General features: G+C 33.4%; 1 protein-coding gene across 2 annotated transcripts in view; it reads right to left on the bottom strand.

The window, feature by feature from the left end:
* Nucleotides 1-20739, bottom strand: part of LOC136418553 (fap1 adhesin-like) — a 35639-nt gene that overhangs the window by 13775 nt on the left and 1125 nt on the right. The window contains exons 2-8 of one of the 2 annotated variants that reach the window (XM_066404649.1): nucleotides 17297-17530; nucleotides 6978-7082; nucleotides 5695-5860; nucleotides 5460-5640; nucleotides 5162-5405; nucleotides 4946-5106; nucleotides 215-289 (exon numbers count right to left, since the gene is read on the bottom strand). In XM_066404649.1, coding sequence (XP_066260746.1) covers nucleotides 215-289; nucleotides 4946-5106; nucleotides 5162-5405; nucleotides 5460-5640; nucleotides 5695-5860; nucleotides 6978-7082; nucleotides 17297-17503 — 1139 coding nt within the window. In that variant the 5' untranslated portion in view covers nucleotides 17504-17530. Of the gene's footprint in view, nucleotides 1-214; nucleotides 290-4945; nucleotides 5107-5161; nucleotides 5406-5459; nucleotides 5641-5694; nucleotides 5861-6977; nucleotides 7083-17296; nucleotides 17531-20739 lie in introns of those variants that run through there. The other variant, XM_066404651.1, reaches the window with a different exon arrangement.

The raw sequence follows: 20739 nt of genomic DNA, 5'->3' as shown, positions 1-20739 counted from the left end.
ATCACAACAGGCTAATTAATTGTAGCTAATTTATGCGTCAAAATTCTGAAACTGCTTGGATTTATCGAAACCTTTAACCGAAACACTACCAAAGTGCAAATGTGCTATTTATGTCAATGTTTGCAATAGTTGCAAAAGTGTCTTTGCATATTAACATGTAATAAACCATGTCTTCAAATGTGAGATGTAAATGGGGGACGAGCATGCAACTTACCTTTGGAAGGTTTGTCGTTTCACGTAGTTGTCCCTAACGAACTCGACAATTTGTTTTTGAGTTTTTCCACTATACCTAAATAAGAAAGAAGACGATAAGTTAAAGATGTAATCATTTTTATATTCTACAAATTAATGGAGAATCTTTTTTTGAAGATCTAGAGGTTTCACCAGCATAAAATTTCTCATATTTTAATGAAAATTTATATATTGAACTTTTTATGCGTTCACTTTCGTTTTAATGGTTTTGTCTTTATAAGATGTGAATGCAGCGTCATGTCTGCCCTAAAAACCGTTCTAAGATTGAATTTGTTTCCTAATCGTTTGATTTGGATCGACATACTTACTATGTATGTTATAAAAAGCTTTGTAAGGTTTATTTTGACCTTGTCTCATGATAGGTTTTCTGAAATTTTGAAAACATTTGTTTATAAAATTATGAGAATATTAAAACTAAGAATAATGTGGAATTCTACTTCTTCAAGAACTGCTACTTGCTGTCTTGCGTTATTCTTAAACAAAATGGAAAAACATTGCTTCAAACATGTAGGACATATTTATATTTTTTCAATTATGAGTAACAAATAGATAAGTGTAATTCGTAATTTGGACTTTGTAAAAATACAGGGTGTTCTAACACCCTGCAATTCTAGCCCAAAAATTCATCAGGTGAAAATAAATCGAATAAGCTTAATTGAGTTATGCGTGAAAAAGTTTCTCTTTCGAACTAGGGAACTTCAAAATTCATTTAAGGGTCAAGGAAATAATTTTATTGATATGTTGAAACATATTGTAGTATTCTACTTATCGTTGTATTTCCTTTAGGATGGAACATTTAACTAAAACAAATTCTATACAGAGTGGTCACTCTGAGGGTGGATCTCTAAAATGGTGACAGGTGACAGCCTCGGTTAAATTAAGAAAACGTTTTTTTACGTTATTATAGGTAAACTGTTTTACGCACAAAAACGTTATTTTCTACTGTAGTACTCTTCTACTATAGTGCTATTCATATTTATTCACAAAAGTAAGCATTCAATCAAATTTATGCAAAATGTATGTCTATTAAATACAAGACTATAATGCGAAGCACGAATCTATTACGATACGTGAGAAAACGGGAAAATAAATGCCGCATGCCATAGGCGCAAATCAGCAGTCTAACCATATTTTCCTTCTCTATATGCATTTTTTCGTAGCTCTAGATACATACTTGGGATTATTTATACTAACATATGGATTATTTTTATAATAAGTTTTTAAACATTGTATTCCTTATCCCATACATTTGCTTTAAATGTCATGTAACTCATAAGGTAATCTATTAGCCATATATTAAACCATATCTGTTGTTACTAATTATCTATTTTCTAAAAATCAAAAAAACGAAAACTGATTTCAATGTGTCAGGCATTAATTTCGGGAACCACACTATTTGCCTCGATTATTTTTCGAGAGACTTGCTTGAGTGTAAGGAATTTCAACTAACCCTAATAAAATGAGAGTGTAATCTCCCACAATAATCAATGAGGTTATATGAGTTTATCACCCTTTTAGGCTACAGAATAAAACTAAGTTCACTTAATACAGTATGACCTCTTCAACCCGAACATGCTCTTATTCGAACCTCCAGTAATCCGAACAGTGGGAACCTTCAGCTATAATCTGAACAAAAACTTGTTGATCCGAACAGCGAGCGTGAAACGTTTCCCCCGCTTCCGAATACTTGTTTACCTACATATTAACAGAGAATTCACAGAATCTTTCATGGGTTTCCATTTTTATTCCTTCTTTTCGGCTAGTATTCGTTAGAGAACCTATTGAAGCGCATCATATTTGGAGTTGTATGTGTTGCCAAATGTGTTTTTATTCTAATGTAATCTTAAGCTAAAGTACATACTTATGGCGACTAAAAGAAAACATGTTGCATTATCAATTAAGGACAAGGTTGGGATTATTAAAAGCTTAGAGGAAGGTCATATAGTGACGGCTTTAGCAGTAAAATATAAGGTCGGGAAATCAACAATTCGTGATATTAAAACGAATGAGGAAAAGATACTATCTTATACCACCACATCCAGTTCTTTAATCAATAAACGAAAGATATTGAAAGTAAATGCATATCCTGAAGTGGATAAAGTTGTTTACACTTGGTTTCTATAAGAATGATCAAGAGGTAAAATGGTTTTTTTCTCTTTAATTTATTCATTTTACCGAACATGGTTTGTTTGTAGGAATCCCAATATCGGGAGAAGTATTAAGAAAAAAAGCAACATTTTTTAAGAACAAACGCACAACAATACACTAAATTTTAAGGCCAATTCTGGGTGGCTTGATAAATTTTGAAATCGTTATGGGATTCAACAATTATTCATTACAGGAGAAAATTTTCCGGTGACGAGGCAGTCATAAAGCTATTTCAGCAATTGCTTTAAAACAAAATCCAAGAAATTCAGTTGTAGCTTTACTAACTCTACAATACAGATGAAAGCGGACTTTTCTAGAAATGACTTCCTCAAAAAACACAATCTCATTAATCTGAAGCATCAGCCTCAGATAGAAAAATTAGCAAGGAAAGAATTACCTTTATGCCTTGTTCGAATCTTTCTGGAACTCATAAAATAAAATTGTTAGTGTTAAGTAGATTTAGAAAGGCTCAAGCCTTAAAAAGTGAACCTACAAAGGACAGAAAAAAAAACATGGGCCACTAAAGATATTTTTAAGAACTGAGTTTATAGATTTTATTCCTGCAATTCGAAAAATAATGCAGCAGTTGAATTTAGACGTTAAAGCACTTCTAATTTTGGATAACGCTGCAGGACACCGAGAAGATTTATCTTCAGACAATAAAAAAACGGTTGCGATATTTTTGTCACCTAATGTAACATCGTTAGTGCAACCTATAGACCGAAAAGTAATTTAAGCAATCAAGTTGTATTACAGAAAATGTCTTTGATAACGGATTGTCGTTCTTAAAGATGCAGGTATTGCGGTAGAATTTAAATTTTTTTTTAAAAAGATGTAGCAATTAAATTAGCAAAGACTTAGGACAGTATTAGGCTGAAACTTATACCAAAGTCATGGAGTACACTTTTTGAGCAATAAGTTGATGATGGTTGGAATGAAGATGACCTTCTTCCACTGTCAGAGTGGAAAAATAAACTGAAATTAGAGGACATTGACAAACAAGTAACGGAAAGTACTGCACTATTAAACCAAATTTTTGGGGATTTTACACGGCAAGAAATTATCGATTGGGTAGCTTGTTAAGAAGAATAATAAAAATCCATAAACAATATGGATATTGTGGAGCATGACGAATCGAACGAAGACGTAGGCATGATTCCGCAACGTATAATTCACAGAGAGGCAGTCAAATGTTTCAAAACATGTGCGAAATGGGCTTTTGAAAATTCTGAAACTGAACATCACGTTTTGATTCTATTTCAAATGAAATAACGGGCCCTTAAACCACAACAAAAAAACATTAAACAAACAACTGAATATTTTAAGTTACCTTAGATTTAAAGGAATCGTGTATTTTAAGAGGTATTTTAATTCAGATTAATCAAAATACATACACAGCTATGTAATATATTAAGTTCAGATTTTCACTTAAGAAATTTTGCAGTTGTGCATTCTCTCTCGAAAAAATAAACTTTTTATTATAGCAATTTTGAAAATATTTTTCATTAATCTGAGCAATTTGAAAATTCTACTTAGCCTGTAAAATTATTAGTTATAATTAAAAAGGTTGTACTGTATATAAAGCAACAACTGCCTTTTTAGACCACAAATCGGTAAGCAATTATCTTGCAGGTAAAGTTACCAGGAGTTTGAAAAACTAATCTTTAGATACAACTCATACATTGGCTATAACCAAAAGAGAATTTTTAAACACTAAAAGAAATGTCAACCCTTTCTAAACAAAGAATTAAATTAATCTACTTACTAAAGATTGTCCATTTATTATCTTTCTTAAAAATATGTGATTTTTTGTCAGCAACTCCTACTTTCCATAGTTAAAATTGTAAAATCATTGATAACATTAAGGGGGTGCTTAATTTAATTGTTATCAATACATATACATGTATAACGAAACCCGTTAACGCTAATTGTAAATAAACGACATTTTGAATATACTACACGCGAACAATTCAGGTCACTTATTGAGTGTCGGACCTTCTTTTACCATCCAAAATTTTTATGCTATACGTCACTGTAATTACAAAATTTTTATAATGTATTCAGAATATATAATTCTATATGCTCGAGACACTATATTGTGAAAAAACATAGAAAATTTATTTAATCTTTATGTGGACAGCTTGCGTTTCTTTTTAGGTCACCTTGTATATATTATAGAATAATGTATAATAAATGTTACCTTATCAACAAAAATGAAAATCTCTGTTAAAGTATACGTAGACATTGTGCGTTGTATGATGCATCGCATTAAAAAATCCGCACAGCAAATAATAAATTGAATACGGTAAATTAAAATTTAATCTTCAACGTAAATATTTTAGACTAATACTCATTTTTTCCCTTACAGTAAGATTAAAATAGGACTTATAATGTCGCATTAAAAAAATCGAGCAATTCGATTTTTTGTGAACATTTTGCAAACCGCAAATGTCAATAAATTCTTAATTAAAAGTTTTATTCATTGCTCAGCCAATTACAGTAACTTCAATTTACAAATCAAAAGATAAACATTTCAAAATCTCACCTAAATGAACTGCCCCTCGATAATACCCTTGTCTTCTGTCTAGGCACACTTTTCACCGACGAACATCTAAAGAAACCATGATTCTCAACGCATTTCTTCCAGAAATTTTTACACTCGTTCCTTCCCTCGAAGAAAAACTCTACAGTATCTTTATAGTAATTCTAAAATCAATCTTTAATAGTAACTCCAAAAATCGTATAAAGACTTTACACTTACATAACCCTCAGGGTGCAATTTGATTAGAAACTTTTTCCTCTTAAAGGAAATCTTCCTAATTTTCGCCCAAGAAAACGTGTTGATTTTCGTATAATTTTGGAATACGAGGATGCCCATATGAGCAACTGCCAAATTCAGAGCTACATTTTCATGGTCTTTCGCAGGGTGTAGTTTTATGCCGTAAAGCTCGCATCTTCGAGCAGTTTCTAGAAGGTTAAGATCGGCTTCCGCTGGTGATTGACCCCTGTAGAAATCCCTTAATAATGCAACTTCTCTCAAAGAAAAATAATGTACTAACGTATGCTTTTTATGGTTTTCCATAATTTTCTTTTCCATTTCGTGCTCTTGCTGCGGTATAAATTTATAGCTAGATAAATAGGTGTGATCGGGATAGTCCTCGGGTACAAAATCCCCGCATTCTGCCTGCACAATGTAGCTCGCCATAAGAGCGGCTGTGTTCTCGTTACACTGCAAAAACCCTAGAGAGGCAATTTACTCCATATTCCAAGAGGGTTTTCCCAGAATCGTTTTACCTTGAGCTAAATCTCTTTTTATTTGTAAACAAAACAGATATCGAGTGTACTCCTCTTCTAACTGGGCTGGATCTGGGGTGTAAAACTTGACGCAGAAATACAGTAAAGGATCCACCAGGGATAAACCTAGCTGCCGGGAGATCGGTTTTTGAAGATCCAACCAATACTGAAACAGGAAGATACATTGCTTGACAGTATATTGGCACATTTCTAAGGTAATTTTAGAGGCATGAGATATTTTCTAAACGATGTGGCATATGAAAATATGTTATTCAATTCTTTTCAAAAAGTTTGTTTATATAACTAGCCTTTTTTCTGCTTAAGAAAGACAGCCATTTAACATTTAAATCACTTAAAACAATACTGAACATTTAACTCTCATAGGTTTACCAACCTTGCTGAAGAAACGCCGCTGTAGGCGGAAAAAGTAATACGATTCACTATAATTATTCGTGTAACAATAGACAACTTTATGACGTTGTTTTTAATGAATCTGTTTAACTAAGTCAATCATAATGCAATATAACTTGTTATTATGAATCATACATTTGTCTCGCTCGGGACAGTGCGGCATTTATATTATTTTATTTCGTAAAACCTAAAACTTTTCATTAGCCTCAACCTATTTGTCCTAATTAAGGAACTAAAATAGTTGAGAAGATTTCAAGACACAAACAGAAGAAAATTCAAGTAAAGCTAGCATCAGACAATCCAAACTGTGTTATCAGTCTGTGTACTAACACACACAAACAGATTTGAGTAGGCACAGTATTTTACACGGATTTACGTCAAATCTGAAGAATTACCTACTTGAGAAGCAAAGACCGACAGATAATAGATTGTGGCGTGCAACTAAAAAAGATGAAGATTGAGCAACTTGTTAACACGTTTAACCTAGAACATGGTTGAAAATCGGAAATTTCACTTTGTGATAACCTCATATGATATCAAGAAAAACTGAAACCAACCTCCTGAGTATTTGAATATCACTGACTGTATGGGAAGGCTTGGATGGTGGAAAAGAAAATTCTAATAAATGAACAAAATGCTTGTAACCTGGTTTTCATGACTTACTTAATGACCAAATTGAACATCTCGTTAAAATATAATTATCGCGTTATGATGATATTTATTTAGCGTTCTTGCCAACTATATTTATTGCTGTGTTCAAATTCCAATTAATAGGTACACATAAATAATATAAACTAGTGTCACGTCCGTAACAGGTACTATAAACAACAGAACAGAAGTTCAGTAAGGTTGCAATATAATACTGTGCTTACCTTGGTTCCATTAACATCCCCATATTCCAACCCAAAGTAGTCTGCCTCCAGTAAATGTAGCTGCTTACATACTTGCTCGAACAAAACTTTCCCCACTGCTTTAGCCTGGAAAAGTAAATTACTTAGTTTCGGAGTCAAACAAGAATGATTTAAATTTTTTAAAAAAACCATAGTTCGACAAATTTCATAGGAAAGTTTTGAATTCACACACGTCCTGCGCATTCCCGCAAGGTTCCGCTTTAATGGAATTTTCGTGTAGGTTTGTTAATAATTTACCTCCACTTGTTCGCAGATGAAGCAGGTTCAAGTCGCTATATTAAAGAAGCGAAAAAAACCGCATAAGTTAATTGAAAAAGTGCACAATGGGTTCTCTACGAAAGAACAAAAAAATGGGTACCTACTCCGATCCGGACAAAATGTGTCACATCTTGATTCAAATTAGGCTTATTGTGTTTGAGTTTCTCGTAACATAATGTTTATGTATGGTATTGAATTAGCACGCCCAGAAAATCGTCATAGGTCAATTTCCTCCGAATAATAGCGACAAAGTTCACTTTCATAGAAATAAATATTGAAATCCAATTGGAGAGAGTATGCCTGAAAGTTTAAAATTGTTGAACAGGAACCCGAGTTCATAACGGCTGAAACTCGTAAAATTCGTTATACGGTCATAGCCGTAAATAAGTAAACACCTAAATATTCTCCAAACGCGTTGTTTCCTGAAAGAGACCGCCTCTACTGAAACGAAATAACATCCGGTCTTTTGGTCTTCAGTTAGAGCTGACAAGATTACTGAAATGTCAAGTTTGATCTTTAAGCAAATGAGGCGCGGAATCTGATGTCACAATGCGACACGTCGGAATAAAGTTGATAAAAGCAATTAAAAGTGCACGACAACCAATGACCATGACTGTTATACTAGTGTCAAAGTTACTTAATTAGGCATAATGTCTCACATACATAATATTATGTAGGCTTAAGAAACTTGCTCAACCACTCGGTTCACCATATAGTGGGCGGAAGCTATATTTAATGTTTATGCTTGTTGTTAACTTTATACCCGAACTAATACGAAAAATATGACGTTATTATTTGATTTTATGCACTTAAATCATCAGCAGTCTGCTGTCTTGCTTCCAGAAGACGTATTGCTTCCCTAATAGCACGTGCAACACGTGAGTGTGAAATCTTACACGTGTATGGCGACTCACCCTTTAAGAATAATAAACAACTTTTTGTTCCTTCGTAAAACGACAAATTAACAGCAGCTGTCTACACCAGGGGCATTTTTTTATGATTAATCATGGTATGCATGAATGAAATTTTTCCCATATAATGATAGAAAAACTAAAAAACTGACCAAGGCATTCCTGACACGAAAATTTAAATCTATAATTAGTAGTTTGATTTACATAACGTTTAAGGCATATAAATAATCACAGCTATTAAAAAACAAGTTACATATCCTCTTATTAGCATTTTTGCATTACGAGAGAAGGCTTCTTATAGGAACCAAAGTGTAATATTTTATTGGTTATGTGCGTGAGCTTTTTGTAAGCGTTGTGCCTTTTCTTCCTTGGAGATACGAATCTTGAATAAATATCAACGAACGGTAGTTATTAAACTCATCCACGTAGCCTGATAAAAATTACAGGCGATATGCCGCGATTTTTGGATTGAACAATTTGCAAGCTGCAAAAGTTGTTAATAAGCCTATAGAAATTCTTTGAAGGTTGGCAAACCAAACAGGGACAAGAAAGCGAGATACGTCAATTATAACTGCAAACAGCAATAACGTAGGATTTTCTAGGAGCTGTACTGTTAAAGATGCTTGGAAAAGTACAGAAGGCCGGTAATAAACTACAATTATCCAAAACGTCAATAAAACTGAAAAAGTAGTCTATTACAGGTTTAACGACTGCGCCTCTGTAAAGGACAAATTCTTGAGTAGGACATTTTCCAAACGAGACAGTTCAACGTTATAGTTAATCTAATTTAACTATCTACCTGTGGTCGATCACTTGAAAAAATAAGAACACAGGGCCGGTCTACAAATGCTATTTTATTGTATTTCAAAAATAATCAAATAAGATTTTTTCGCAATAAGTCAAGAATCGCGCTTTTGATAATTATGTTGATTATAACGAGAGTTACTTGGAATAACGAAATGCAACACAAGCCTAGAGGGAGTGGCTCTACCACACATCGCACGTTTGAGGCCATTTGTTAATATCACATCTTACTACACGACAAGCTGAAACATTAGCCAGAGGGAGACTGGGCAATGTTATTAATCTATGTAATGAAAGGCAGTTGACGGCAAGTAAACACTTGGGAAATTGACGAGAGCTTGCAGGAATTGTTTGCACACAAATTAAATACATTGAAGAGGATGTCAAAAGGTATTTTTGACATTTAAAATAAACACTAGGAGATTTAATAAACTTCAAAATTTTAATCAACGGAAATAGGAGTGTCTTCGAGGACTAGCGAATTTATGGTTAACCAGCTTTTTAATAGCAGTATTCGAATTCAAATAAGTATGTATGATATTTAAGTACAAATCCCTTTGGTGGGGAGGATGATTGCATGTCCATTGGATCTGGGGTGGAGATTGAGAATGACTTATCTCCTGCTGCCTGATTGTATTTGGAAGCGCACGTGAGTGACGGAAGTGGGAGCATATTTCTGACAGCGGACAGGACATCGATTTTCATCGTGACTGACTGCAGAGTCAGGAACTACGCTGGTGTCCGATGAAAGACCCACAATGATGCTTCTGACTTAGGGTTTATTGTTACTGGGTCTGTCAAATGAATAAACGGAAGTGCTTTCGAGTTATTTTCTGACCTTTCGACTGATGACTGATATGAAATTAACCTTACTGTCGACAGAAGGACGCCCTCTTAGTCCGACCTAAAGGCTCTACCGTCTGTGAGGGCAACGAACCTGATTCTTTGATTCAGATGCGATCTCTCCTGTCCTAAGTTTTATAACATCATACTTGTCGGCTAGCATACCGTCATCTGAGTAATATGCAATGTTCCAAAAAGGCTTAAAACGCCAATAAGTATCTCCGTCACCAACATCCAAAAATTGTTTAGATGTGAATATCCCAATAATAACTTTAATATATTTAATTTTCCTTAACATTCAGTCAGTGCCCTTCGAGGTTGACGATCTTGAACTGTTCATTAATTCGGTTGACTAGCTGAGTACGGTAATTCTTATGGAACACTGGCTGACCCTTGGTGAAACATTCAATTTGCATGAATATCCCGTGGTGTCACACTATTGGCATAATATTCACACATATGGTGAAGTTTTAATAATGATCTTGAATCAAATTGTGGGGAAATATACATATATAACTTCTATCAGGATTGTTCCTGTGAACAATTTTGACTACTTATTAAAAGATCAATAGCTTGAGTTTAGTATAACATATTCTAGTATGTTAATGTATGTGTGTGTATAAATTTATATTACAAAGCATTAATATGCAAAACAAGCCTCGAGGAAGTCTGCTAATTATGTCGTCGACTGTTAATTGTGATAAGTTCTTCAATGAATTAGAAGCTGTTTTAAACTATATAGGGTGTCTATTTAACCGCCCTTAGGACTCCTATGAGTTTATTTGTAATTTTATAAAAAAATAAAATATGGGGATGTATATGAGGCTAATAAAGGTAAATTTTAAAATTAGTGATAACCTTACAGGGTGTCTCAAAAAAGCTGGGAGTCACTGCGTGTCATTTTTTTAAATGAAATCAACTGCATTTTTTCATGTGATAAAATCCTCTTTTGAGCCTGTGTTAGTTTCTAAACTTTTTAACCCTGGGATACAGTTACTCGAAACCATGACATTTTAAAAGAAATTTTAGACATTTGCTGTGCTTCATAAAAAAAATATCGTAGTTAACTCAAGTTAGATTTTGATAATTTTAGGATGGCTTCTCATGTAAAATCGCCTTAGCAGGTACGAATGCTCATTTAGCTAAAAATACATACAGGGTGTTCACAATAACAACTTTAATTTTTACCTTTTCAACTTCAATTTTCTTGATTTTGATACTAAATAATGTTTATTTATCTTCAATATTAATGGAATTATTAATTGTTTTGGAAAAACTAGCATTCGTGGCTATGTGCTTGAGTGTTTAACATGCGTGACCATGGTCTAGATGTTGGTACCTTTTGACAGGTCATTGACCTCCAGACTAATTTTTCTTACGTTAACGCTTGGGTTTCCTACTATTGATAAAATGATGTCCAGTTTATTTTGTTCTCCTAAAACTCTCTTCTTTTGACTTTTCTTTCCATAATCAACACTTCCTGTCCATTCAAAACGCTCTTTTAGACTTTCTAGGCTCCTTACATCAAGATATCCTCTATTAGGAAATCCATGTGCGCAAACTCTAGATGCTAATATACAATTTCTATCCATGAACTAATTACATAAATCATACTAATAAGTTCGTGTGGAGTATACTTCATTTTGATGGCCAGTTTTAAAATAAACAGATTTCGAAGAAACAGAAAACCGTAAATGAGCTGTCAATACTTAAAAAAAACATCGAAATCATGACAACGCATGATTAACACTCAATGACTTAGCTATGAATGCAGGTTTTCTTAAAATAAAGAATGATTTCATTAACATTTAAGGTAAATAGACATTATTTTATACCAAAATGAAGAAAACTTCATTTTCTTTTACCCTACGACATAAAAAACACACCATCCACTTTGAAAAAATCAAGAAAATTGAAGTTGAAAAGGTGAAAATTAAAGTTGTCATTGTAAACACCCTGTGTGTATTTTTGACTAAATGAGTATTCGCGCCTGCTAAAGTGATCTTACATGAAAATCCATCCTAAAATTACAAAAATCTGACTTAAGCAAACAGTGCTATAAATTTTTTGATAAGGCTGCCAATGTCTAAAATATCTTTTGCGTTAACCGTCAACGTTTCGAGTAACTGTATCCCAGGGTTAAAAAGTCTAAAAACGAACACAGGATCAACAGAGGATTTTATCACATGAAAAAAATGCAATTGGTCCCATTTAGAAAAATTACCCTTTATAACGCCCCGCTTTTTTTGGAACACCTTGTAGTGTTGTCACTCATTTTAAAATTTACCTTCATTAGCCTCAGGTACATCCCCATAATTGATTTCTTAATGAAATTAGAAATAAACTTATAGGAGTCCGTAGAGCTGTTAAATGGGCACCCTGTATTCCTATGTAAGGAAACCTTATCATCATTTCAAAATTGTTGAGAACTGAAGACTTGTTTGAGGGGGTATAATAAACTAATCCAATATTGGGCAGTGGCATCTGGTCTACTTGATCGTGTAAGTAGTAACTACAATTGAAATACAATCAGAAGAGATACGATTGCTGCTAGGTTGTCCAATCACCTTCCTACTTCTTATGAGCCTTACTCTAGGAGTGGTAGTTTAATGATCCGCTATGCGATTATCAGCATGTGTTCTAATTTTGAAAGGACATTCCTGATACTAGTCCTAAAGTACAAGAAGAGAAAACCGTGTTCACGAGAAGATTATACATCTCTGATGAACAATCAGTGCTGTTTTAATAGAATTAGTAGGTCACACAATAGGGTGAGGAAAACTTAGAAGTTGGTGAGAGAGCGAATTGCGCTGAGATTCGTTCTCAGCCTCATTCTCGTAAGAGACACATTATCCACAATAACTGAGAACACTTGAAATGCTCTCATCCTTGATCAGAATGAACTAAAGGGCATCATCGATTCGTATTTGGATTGGGCAGAAGTACCAATAATGCCTAATGGTTATTTCTAGAGAATCCCTACACTCGGCCTGAACAATAGTGAAATATGTGCGGTTATGTTCTGTGATCTAACAAAAGCCTTTGATTGTGTTAACCTGGAGAACTTGTTGCTTGTTAACTGCTGCAGAAACTTGACATTTAAGGTTTTAGACGAGTGTCGATGAACTGGTCATACCTTACTGGGCGCAAATAGGAGTGCCTCAGAGTTTGGTTCTCAAATCCTTACTGTTAGTAATCTACATATATAATTTGCCTCGTCCGCCTATTACGGGTATGTTCCCTGCATTTATCGATGATACCAGTGTTGCGGCATGGTATTGATGTTGGCCGTATGGAGTCTGTAGTAAATAGGAAATCTTCCCACTATTAAACCACGGTGTGACTTCAATTAACAATCATTCAATGTCCCTTAAACAAATTTTTTGAAGTTCAGATATGATACTGATTATGTACATTTGAGCCTGGAGGGCAATCCTATAAATGTTCCTAGAACAATCAGATTCCTCGAGTTTACTTTGGACAACAGGCGATATTTGAGGATAATGGATGTACATGGCAAAGCCTTCGTGGGTTCCTATGCCCGATCTTTATTGATTTTGAATTTTCAATTACCCGTTAGGCGTGCCTTGAGATGGAATCGTATCATACTATGAAATAATTAACTGCTTTTGAGGCTCATGCTTTTCTGAACTGTTCAAAATGTTATTTATTATTTAAAAGAGAAGAGGAGAAGAAGAAGGTTCGTCTGTGGGACTGATTTTCGGGAGTTTTGCCCTTGTTTGTTGGGCAGAACATTCTTACTCTCTATAGGTTGTTTCTATTGTGTTTAAGAAGTACAAGCATATATTATCATGACCCAAACTGTACAATAGGCAAAGACCTTACGTCGAGGCTTATGGATCTGATTTGCTTGTTCCCCATAGCGAGAGACTAAAATGATCTACCGTAATAATGAGAAAGAATTATACAATCATCTCTCGCAAAGGGTAAGGAAGGAATCATACCTATTACAAAAAATTTACACGACGGTCCTTTTCAGGGTAGTATACTACTCTCTCACAATGTTTTTTGATGATATTGTTACATGTTATACCCACATTCTATGTTATATTTTTGTAGTAATAATTATATTATTATTTATTTTATTATATATTATTAATAATATAGCTTTGTGAGAGTTTATTTCAACTTTGCGACAAAATTGCGATAATAAAACAGTATAAATCTGTCTATCGATTTACCTAGGTGCCTATTCCAATACAAATTCTTATCTCTAGTTTTCAAGGTTCGAATAATTTGTCAATGATTTGTAACTACATGTGCCAACGTTGTCAAATCATATTATTAGTTAACTTCACTTGCCTCACAGCATATGGCGATTTTTCTTTATTATATCAACTTATACAGGGTGTTTCCTCAATGTTAGGCGAAAATTTATGGGAGCTATTCTCTGAGTAATTTTAAGAATTTTTTTGTCCTTTGGCGATTTTAGGAAAAATATTTTGTTCCCTAGATACAAGGCCATAAATATTTATTGACTAACTTTTTTATTTTTTATTAAAATGGTTAAAGTAAGCGTAGCAATATAGTGTGAATCTTGAAAACAACACTAGTAAATCGTAACTTTTTGAAACAATCGCTTCCTGAATTCCTTGAAGATGTATCATTGGTAGCCAGAAATGCAATGTGGTTTATGTACGATGGAGCACCAGAGCATTTTAGTAAGATTGCTCGCGAATTTTTAATGGAAACATATGGAGATCGCTGGATTGGTCGTGCTGAACCTCACTTATGGCCAGCTAGATCCCTAGACTTGAACCTTCTGGACTATTTCCTATGGGGTCATTTAAAATCATTAGTTTACACTAATCCAGTGGAAAACCTGGAAGATTTGAGAAATCGCATTATTGATGAGTGCAATTCAATAAAAAAACGATCCTGGTATTTTTGAAAGTGTTTGGTTGTCAATGAAGAGAAGATTAGAAGCATGCATCCAAGCTAGCGGCAATCATTTTGAACAATTATTGTAGCATTTAATAAATTTCATGGAAAACATTTATCACCTTGTATCTAGGAAACAAAGCATTTTTCCAAAAATCATCAAAGGACAAAAAATTGTAAAATTTTTTAAGAGAATAGCCCCTTAAATTTTTTCCTAACATTTAGGAAATACCCTGTATAGGGACGGAAGTTATGACATTAATCCTATTGCCCTAAGTAGTAAAGTATGACTCCGAATCTGGCATGTACGTTATAACTTTTGTCTTCATTTAGGAGAAAGTTACTAGAAAAGGGTGGTGGTTACATTGCAGTATATAGTTTAAAACATCGGTCGACACAAATAGCACTGGAAATGAGAATTTGAACAGACAAAATTGGATATTTTTTCTTGAAGATATCGAATAATTTTGTTGACAGTATCCTCGTTTTCGAAAGTTTCCTTTTAGAAGTTTTTTTCGTCCTCAAGACACTTTTAAATCATAAATGAAATTGTATATATACAGAGATAACCGGAAATTATTGCGTAAATGAAATAGCGCAATTATACTGAGTTTTTGTTGACTTTAACTAAATGACTATTTATGGACGCGTTCCAGGGTTAATGATGCGGGTGGCGACTCGCTCTTTAACTGCCATTAATTGAACAATAAATCTTGATATCAAACTTCCATGATCTATTAATCAAGGTTAAATTGTTAGTGCCCTCCTCCCGTTAAAAAATTCTAACTGGACTTAACAGCAGCTGCAAATACGCATTATAGAACAACCGTTTTCACGCAACAGAACAAAATGCAAACAACATATAATTGCGTTGTTTAATTAGCAACATTAAAAATATGCGTGACCTATAGTTTCATAATGTTTTAAACAAGATTATTAAGCTGCCTATCCAAACAGCAAACAGCACACCTTCAGTTTTGTCATGCATAAGCAAATGTTATGCTAGGAAAGCTTCGATTTATTCAATGGTAATTTGAATTATGAGTGGGGTTTCCTATTGTTTCTAATCACTGGGAATGGTTTTGATTTACTGATGGTAGGACGAGTGTTAAGTACTAATCCGTTGTCCCTATGATTATGTAACCTAAAACATGAGTTGTATTGATAGCAACCAGATTTATCCAACTTTGTTAGAATATGTGCTGGGAATAAATCGGAGAAACTCGTTTAAATTCCAATCGAACCTTTACCAGAAAAATTTCTCGCCATCAAGATAGATTTTTATTAGTGGAGCTAATTTCGTTATCTGATCGATTCTGAGCGTCAAAGAGAAATATATTGAAATCAAATTCCGCTCCATGTAAACAGTGTTTATCATTGTTTAGTCGCCGTTTTGTATGCTAATCAACCCTATTCATGGGGACTCGTGTGAAATTCATCAAATGTGCCGACTTGCCAACAGCTTCGTTCATTATTTCGCTTTAAGGGATTTAAATCCTGACATATTAATGCTACTAAGGCTACCGACCTTGCTTTTTAGACATTGAGCAGCTAATTGAAGCAGGCATCCAGTATATTAGTTTAATAAGTGAGGATACATTTGCAGTGTTTACGATCACAGATAAGAATAAATGCACATTATCAAAATTACATTCATCAGTACGAGGATTTTGACATTACCGGAACTGAGTCATGGGTATATATCAAGGACGACAGAATTGATAGTGTAAATTACAAGAACTAAACAAGAAATATTACTCAAAACATATTGGATACTATCTATCAAAGGTTATCAAGTATACAGGAGTTTATAATCCTTAATGTCGTGCTAATACTTCAGGGTGTGATTTCTGAGGTAATTTTATGAAGAAAAGTTCATATGAACATGTGTATGTCTGCTATGGCCCAAATTTTTACCTACAGGGTGTTAAAATTTTACTGCTCAAATTGCTATTTTTAAATTTCTCAAAAAGTAGCAGATGTCGTTCTTAATTTTAGTGTATGTTAATAGGACGTAAAACCTCATATTTTAACAAAAAAAGTAACTTTTTTACTCAACCAGTGCCTTCCCTACATACATGTCTTTTGACATTATTTGCAAAAAAACTGGTACATTTTTTCGTGAAAGTATTTTTCTGATTAAACTGGTTAATTTCTACATGAAAAAGGTAGTTTATAATAAACTGCAAAATATATAATATTCAATATAAAATAGTAACTTATAATAAACTCTTAAAGTACACGAATTAATAAGACGATTTTAATTGTTTTAATCAAGAACGATTCGTCTAACGAGAAAAACGTAAGAGACTTTTTTCATGTAGAATTGACCAACCTAACCAAAAAAAGTATTTTAAAAAATTTCAACACCCTGTACCTGAAATTTGGGCTGTTGCGGAATGTTCATATGAACTTTTCTTCGTAGAATGACACAAGTAATTAGTTCTTAAAATATTAACACGACATAAAGGAATACCTTGTACACATATAGCCTGGACGGAACTTGAATTTTTTAATATTTTATTAATTTTAAACATATTAATTTAAACGCAACTATCTTACCTGTACTTGAAATATTGTGATAGAGTCGTCCAGCATCTGAACTCGAATGGCTAGCATTTTCCCTTTCTTAGGGGTTGAGGGAGGTGTACGGGCTCCCCCATCTACCCCCGCGGGAGTTGAAAGCGAATGATGCATGGAGTGTCCGGTAATGCTTTCACCACTACTGGAAAGCGCACCAGTTGATCCCCTTGTACTACCGCCGTCCATTCTTGGACAAAATCCACTTATTTATATCTAAAAAATGTAAGAGTAATAGTCAATTTATAATGTAATAAAACAACAGTTTCTATAAATAATGTGAATTAGTCTGAACTGAGTTCTCAACGTATCGATTTCTATAGGAACAATGGCATTGTGTTAATTAGCCCTCGAATTAGCTACTCTAAAAATATAAGCAGGGATAACTGGAAACCATGCTCTCATTAAAGCAAACACTTGAATCGCATTTGCAGGAAAATCTTTTAAAAGCCTTTCTGCGAGCTGCTTGACCTGGTTTTTCCATGGAAAGAGAACCTAATTTCCACTAACGCCAGAATAAAGAATAATCTTAAACTTTTCTAGGATGCAATACTTATTATTAACATTATAACAAATATTATTACATATTTGCATATTCTTCTAACATGCTTTATTAAAAACTTCTAAAATTCATCCAAAGTTTACATCACAGGTAATCACCTATTTTATTTCAACAAGGTCACAGAGACCTTGTTGAAACGCATTTGCTAAATATTCGCCATGATTCGGTCTGTTGTAAATGGAATATTTGATTGCCATTTTGGGCCCCTGGACAATTAACATAAAAATTAAATTGCATTCTAGATGAACATGTTGCTAATAATAATCTTTAGAATTAATATTAGGATCCTAAATTAGACGCACAGCTATACATGTGCAATTATTACTAAATTAGAAGCAAGTTAACGCTGAATGCCTTAGCCAAAACGAAACTGGAAGTGTATTAATAATCATCTCTGGATTGACATGATGTTTATTAATGTTCTTTAGATGTTCCAGATAAATTTCAAGCATCTTGGATTTTCAAAAATAGTGTTTATTTTGGCGCAATTGGCAGACATGTAATCCAAGTCTGGAACATTTAATATTTGCATCTTCAATTTGAAGGATATTTGGCTTTGCCCTTAGAATCACAGTTTGTAATAATAATTATATCTAGATATCATAATTTCTTGGAAAAAACATTGATATGTATCAAATGGGGTTTTTGAACTGACAAAGGAGGTCAGACAAGGTTGTTTTGTTTGAATTTCAAATTATTTATTTATTCAAGTGTATAAGTTACCTCAGTACTATATTAAAATCAAAAGAAAAACCAGGAAATTAAAAAATCCTAACTCAGAACAACCTTCTGTAAGACAGATTTATTCAGGATTTTCCGGAAATAATTGTCGACTACGAATAGTAGCTTCATTCCAACAGCGAAGAAAATCAATTTTGGGCCATAAGAAACAGTCAAAATCGTAAAGAAGGAGTTACCACCAGTATACTGGACATATTTGTGATGAATCGAAATTGGTTTTCCCTTCTGTTGGAACAGACCATTTTGTGATCGCTTTATAATACTAAGGTTTTATCAAATGATAAAAAATATGAAGGTAATGGTAATTTTCCATATACATAGGTATGCAAAAACTTCGGTTTACAGGTATAGAGTGTAAAAGATAAATAAAATTAACCATTTTTTAAAGTAGTAATTCTGTTTATTAGATATTTGATTAGATATTTAAGCAATTTATATCAATCAAACTTCCTACAAGCATGCAGTACCGAGGCGTACCGAGGCTTTACCGTACGTGTTTACGGCCTGAGTAGTATTTTGTCTCATATATGTGGTAAAGTTTTACCGTGTGTAAATCAAAATTCCACAGAATAAAAGGTCGGTGCCAAGATTTTTTCTAGCTATTTCACATTCACAAACGTGTGGTAAGATTTTATATCTTTTTCAAACTTTTTACGGTAGGACTGTTATTTTTGTGCGTGTAGAAATTTTGCCACAGGCGATTATTTAATTAAATTTACAAAAGACAATAAAGTTAACACACACGCGTTTGTTAGAAAAATATTACATCTAACACGTACGAAAGTGTCTACCACATTCGATTACTGGCCGAATTCCACTTCGCATGATTTGGTTAACTGTTTCAGCATCTCGTAAAGTCTCACTCTCCGCACTCTTTATGTGGGTATATAAAAAAAAATGGAATATCTCTCAAACCATGACAAACCATTAAGGATTAAAGAAACAAAAAGTTTTTAAATTAATTAATTAATTCAAATTTTATAAAATTCAATGTCGCACAACATATAAGCATGAAATGTTAAAAGGAATGAGTCTTTAAAAAAACATCACTTTGTAGTGTGATATCTTTATATGATAAACTAGTGTTATTTTAACATTTTCTATTATTAGTGTAAGCTTTGATACCATAAAGTGGACCGTCCTGTATACTCGTGCCTATACTATATTTACCCAAGTAGATACGACTCTCTAAATTTCTAGTACTATTCCTTAAACACCCAGTTTCATACAGCGATCCAATAGCAATAGGCTTGGGAATAAGCACTTCAACTCTTAAATAGTTTCTAAAACCAGTTAGCATTTAGTTGCACATCCTTGTGACAGGATTGATGATGACAATGATGAATAGGAAGGATACAAATTTGATTAAAATTATGACGTATTTTTGTGCCAATTTCCAAAAGAGGGATTCAATATCATTAGCTTATCTTCTAATGTTTGATGGAGTCTTTGAGTGACTACTAATTTACATAGGCTTAGTTAGGTAATTGGCTTTTAACTGCAATCTACTTAATTGCTTTTGGCCTGGCTTTTAATTCTATTTAAATCATAACTTGAACTGATAATTATCAATTGATTTTAATTGATGATTGTTAGCAAGTTGTTACAACTACAATGAGCGGGCACTTTTGATTTGAAATGTGGATTTGTAACCTTTTGAAAAACAACTTAAAATAGGGGAAACATTTTATTTCTTCGAGATTCGGCGACTAAAGGAAAACTAATTGGGAACCACGTTAATATATCTTCACTAAAACCAACGTACTTATTACCAGATTTGAACTTAGGATGTTAAAAATCTATGCTATTCAGTGATGCGTTCATATATGGTGGTTAGGTTTTATCATAAATGAGAAAAATATTAAAGTTCAACATCTTGTGTGTCAATAACAAAAAAATTATGTTTATATAAAAAAAAACACCTTTACATGCACTTTTCTAACAATTCTCAACAATCCTGGAGGCATGACCTATTTGACAACAAATTCTCTTACATGTGGTGGGCATAGGTAGGTATTACATTTTTTATAACAGATCATGGAAATTTAAAATCGACATGTTTTGCATATCTTTCAAACATATATAAGGATCAAATCGTTAATGTGGTTGCTTCAGATTGAAA

The sequence above is a fragment of the Euwallacea similis genome, chromosome 35 (genome assembly GCF_039881205.1).
Source record: "Euwallacea similis isolate ESF13 chromosome 35, ESF131.1, whole genome shotgun sequence".
Classification (NCBI taxonomy): Eukaryota; Metazoa; Arthropoda; class Insecta; order Coleoptera; family Curculionidae; genus Euwallacea; species Euwallacea similis.
Note: the sequence above shows the minus strand (reverse complement) of the source record. Positions and strands in the feature narration are given on the sequence as shown.